The sequence below is a fragment of the Priapulus caudatus genome, unplaced genomic scaffold (genome assembly GCF_000485595.1).
Source record: "Priapulus caudatus unplaced genomic scaffold, Priapulus_caudatus-5.0.1 Scaffold1785, whole genome shotgun sequence".
Classification (NCBI taxonomy): Eukaryota; Metazoa; Priapulida; class Priapulimorpha; order Priapulimorphida; family Priapulidae; genus Priapulus; species Priapulus caudatus.
In genome coordinates, this window is record NW_014578846.1 from 6385 (window position 1) to 11178 (window position 4794).

The 4794-nt window shown below is 38.5% G+C and overlaps 1 protein-coding gene across 2 annotated transcripts in view; it reads left to right on the plus strand.

Moving 5' to 3' along the window:
• The window catches only part of LOC106817596 (charged multivesicular body protein 3-like), a gene marked incomplete at its 5' end in the record, with an annotated part of 28170 nt that overhangs the window by 5919 nt on the left and 17457 nt on the right, over nt 1-4794 (plus strand). Inside the window, 2 exon segments of one of the 2 annotated variants that reach the window (XR_001395079.1) lie at nt 647-761; nt 951-1712. Coding sequence is in view for 1 of the 2 variants with exons in the window: in XM_014822277.1 (XP_014677763.1) it covers nt 647-761; nt 951-1084 (249 nt within the window). 2 annotated transcript variants of the gene reach the window in all.

Here is a 4794-nt window from a genome sequence, read left to right on the forward strand (position 1 = left end):
CTACCTACCTAATCATACCTACGTGTAATATTGTGTTTTAGATTCTTCGTTACAGTAATTTGACTGGAATATTTGATTGCTTTTATTTGCGCGATAATCGAAAACCAAAATGGCGATCATTTAGGCGTAGCGCCATCTCTCGCCCAGATTTCAGACTTTCAGATCTGAAACATTTGTTTTTGCATCAAAACTAACCCTGAAACAAAACAATGAAATGTTTATTAGTATTAAACAGGGAATAGGGACATTTGATCACATTTCGGTCTGTCATAAATGAAACACTTACCAAATTTTAAATATCATCTCCCTCTTCTATCACACCCAAGGTGAGCTATAGTGTTATTGACACTTTCATTTGTTATTGCTTTTGGAAGGAGTTTTGTGTAGTGAATCTGTGTTGCGGTGTGTAATTATTTATTAATTATTTTTTTTATTAATTATTGTAATTTGAGCAGAGTTCAAACATGTGCGGTTGCGTGTGCAAAGTATAGTCTCTGTTAAGAGACTGCGTGGCCAATGTGGTTAGCTGGCAGGCGGGTGGATGTGTTTGTGCCGACCACTGGCTCACATGGATGCATTTGCTATATGGTGACTTGTTCACTCCTCCAGTTGTAGCAGTTGTTATCTACCAGTTACTGTTACGCAGGCTGGCATCATTGAAGAGATGTTGGAGGACACAATGGAATCACTCGATGACCAGGAGGAACTGGAGGAGGAGGCACAGGAGGAGGTTGACAAGATTCTGTTCGAGCTGACTGCAGGTAGTACAATGCACCGTATATTATAATAATTAATATCACTTAACCGTGTTACCGTTAACGATGATGACAGAAGACTCTGTGACATTGATTAATCATAGAGACTAGCATGCATAATTCCATACAAATATAATATTTAGAGCTGCTCTCCTTTTCCGTCATAACAAAATTAATCTTTCAATGTGATTTTAGGTGCACTGGGTAATGCACCAGCTAAAGTCACAGATTCGTTACCTGTACTGGAACCACAGGCTGCTGCTGCTGAGGCAGAAGGGGAGGATGATGTGGAGGACATGAAAGCAAGGCTGGAGGCATTGAGAAGCTAGTCTGTATTTTGCATGCAACAGTTTAAAACTGTAAATATAAACAATTTTAGTGCAGCTATCATTCACATTCATCTCTACTACAGCTGTTACTAATGTACAGGGAAACCCAATATAATATTGTTTGGGCACAGATTGCAGGTAGTCAGCTTTATGCCCAACAATGAATAGTAGGGTCTGCCCTGGGTAAACCTTTATAACATTACAGTAGTTCCAACCAGCAGTAACAATGTATTTAACCAATTATGTATCATAAGTTGAGGTTGTGATATTGCATTAGGGCAAGTAGATTAACCAACTCGAGCTGAAATGTTACAGCAGACATATCACACGTATATTTTGCAAAACAGATTGATGACCACTTAAGAAGTGTTTGGGCAAGTTTATAAGTTGGCAGCTGTGGAATGGCTTTAATTTTTACATCGAGTTTGTACTACTTTTTCACTTTCCGTATTCATAGTAACATTTGCATCCTGCCTGATAATAGGCTGACTAAGCATCAGTAGGTAGTGGTGATGCGAGTGGTGAATGAAAGGTTGGTAGAAACGATGACAGTTACTTTCCAACTTGGTGAGTCGCACAGTTCTATTAAGGTACCGATAATGCTATTGGGACATTCTATAGTACATAGGTGAGGTTGATTGCAAAGAAATGTGCATGCCTTTTAATGCATTTATAAATGCATGAAGTTCTACATCAGACAAAAAATTACTACACTTTCATTACATAGCTTTAAGGGATGCCTAAAATCGTATGTATATATATTTGTTTAAGAGATTTATATGATCTAATGGTAAAGCTGTGGATTTTAGCAGCAGAGAAATGGATGCTTGAAATTGCAAATAATTAGTAGTTCTAATATTTGCATTTTGTATAGTAAACTTGTACAGAAATGTTTCTGTTTCATTATAGATTTTGCCCAAAACATTTTGTTTGAAATATTTGAGTGGATTATCTAAGAACAAATCTATAGTTTGAAATATGGAGCCTGCATTATATATTTACCATGAATTTTGTTTTAATTATTCTAAAAACGAGTTTTTAATATAATGAATAATTACTTTTTTTAATCATACTCATGTTTGGTGTGTGCCATAGTGTGCACAGTGTTTAATCATGGTGGTTTTACACGATGATTCCATTGCGTAAACAAAATTACCATATTACCATATACAGTTCGTAGGTGATTTTCTTGCACAATTCTTTAATGCAATATCAAAGTATACTATGAAGGTCAAGAAAAGCTGAAGAGCTAGCATATTTTTGCTAACATGAACTTCACTAGTTAGCTACTCTGTCAAGCTATGCACCTGCACGTGGCTATGTGGTATGCAGGATGAAAGAAAAGGGGGGAAAATGTAAAACGTGTTAAAAATTGTATTTGCGGTTATACTGACTGATAAAGAAAAACCGAATGAGTTATTCAAGGTATTTATTTTTCTAACCTTTCTCTTGATTCATGATACATATTATATAGAAAACAATGGCTAATCACTATAACAACACATAACAAATACAGCAAATGTCCAGAAAACTAACACTGATTCATGAGATTTGCATATCTATTGTGTTCCCATGTTTAAATAGCAATCCATGGGGTAGTTTTAAAACACATAAACAGAGTAATTTCATCAATAAGTAGGATTTGTGTATAACAAACGGTATCACGTTATAATATGTAGAGCTACCCATTGCAGCGATGGTATATCCCCATGACGTACCAATTACAACTTTGATATTGCTTCGAAAATGGTTGTCTCTTAATTAATAGATGCCACCATCAATACATTGTCACTGGTGAGCTTAGATCTAGATGACAGACACATTTTTAGCTCCCCTTGACATCGTCAAGATGAGCTATTGCCATGGGGTGTCGTCCGTCCGTCCGTCAACATTTGGCTACGGTCAATGATAACTCAAGAACCGTTTGACCCACATGTTTCAAATTGCATATAGTTGTTACTCCTATGGGACAGGTTTGAACGTCCTATTTTTGAGCACATGAGTTGACCTACTTTCGAGCCACGCTCTCTTTTTGACAAAAATGGAAATGGCCACAAGTCAGTTCAGGTTCAATGGGTTTTGCTCATTTCCGGTATGTGAATAAATGAGGACTGGCCCCAAAACATATCACATAGGTTTTGAATTTTTTATTATTATTATGCAAATTGGGTAGATTTTGGCAATTTCACTATGCATTTCAGTGTCTGCGTACAGTCAACGATAACTCAAGAGCCGTTTGACCCACATGTTTCAAATTGAATACAGTTGTTACTCCTATGGGAGATATTTGAACTTCCTATTTTGGAGCACGCCAGTCGACCTACTTTTGAGCCACGCTCACTTTTTGGCAAAAATGAAAATGGCCATCTAAATTCATTCGATTTTGTTAAATTTTGGTATGTGAATGTGTAAGGCTAGCCCTAAAACAGTTGTTACTCCTATGGGAGAGATGACAACGTCCTATTACGTTTATTTCATCTAACTGGTCAACAACTCTACAATCATACCTAATACCATACGTGTAATATTGTGTTTCAGATTCTTCAGTACAGTAATTTGACTCGAATATTTTATTGTTTAGCTCATCTGACGTAGTCAGGTACAGCTTGTAGAATCGCATGATTGTCCGTCCGGCCGTCCGTGCGTTCGTGCGTCCGTCCGTCAACAGTTGGGCACAAATCTTAACCGCTCGACGTACGGTCACGATATTCGTGACGTGGGGGGGATAATCCGAAAGCGTCAACCGTTTTAGACCGGCAAGATACCAAGTCTGTTTCTGACTACACTCATCCTCTGACTATGATCCTTAAGAGCACACATACAGGCACACAAAAACAAGAAACAAGTACCGCAGCTATGATGAATATGATTGTAATACTAATGATCAGTACACCCGATAATTAATTTTATACATCAACTAACAATACGTATATTAATTATTTATATTACATTATTTTTGAAATTTAGTGTTAAATCTAAATAACGTTCGTTACTTATCTGACCTCAACGTCAGGGTGTCGTTATATCTGTAAGTTAATTGTGTAGGGTCATATACTTAATAGTGATAGAATTAAAGTAACTATATTAATATTCAAAAGCTAATAGGTTATTTAATCTAGGTGGACCCTCTCACCATAGCATAGCAAGCCAACTACTAAACGCACGGCAAGAACGCACGGCACTGCAACTAGCACCGGAGCCGGCACGCCGCGCCAACACGCCGGAATACACGTACACACAAAGACATTGCGGCTGCGGTGTATAAACAGCCATCACTGCCGCGCACAGTTGTGAGAGCGAAATTAAGACAAATTCCAACGAGATACGGCTGCAGTTGTATGTGTGTGTATGTGTGTGCGTGTGTGCGTGTGTGCGTGTGAGTGTGTGCGTGTGCGTGTGTGTGTGTGTGTGTGTGTGTATGTATGTATGCGTGTGTGTGCGTGTGCGTGTGTGTGTATGTATGTATGCGTGTGTGTGCGTGTGCATGTGCGTGTATGTGTGTGTGTAAATTGGTATGTGTGTGCGTGGGTGCGCGCATGCCCGTGTGTGTGTGAATGCGGTGTGTGCGTGCGTGCGCGCGCGTGTGTGCAAATATTTGACAACGGGAGTGTAACCCTGCCGCCGCCGGTCCACTGACTTTCAAGAACATATACTTCAAAACTACTCAATGCATTTTGCTTTTTTTTTAAATTTGACTTATTAATAATGGC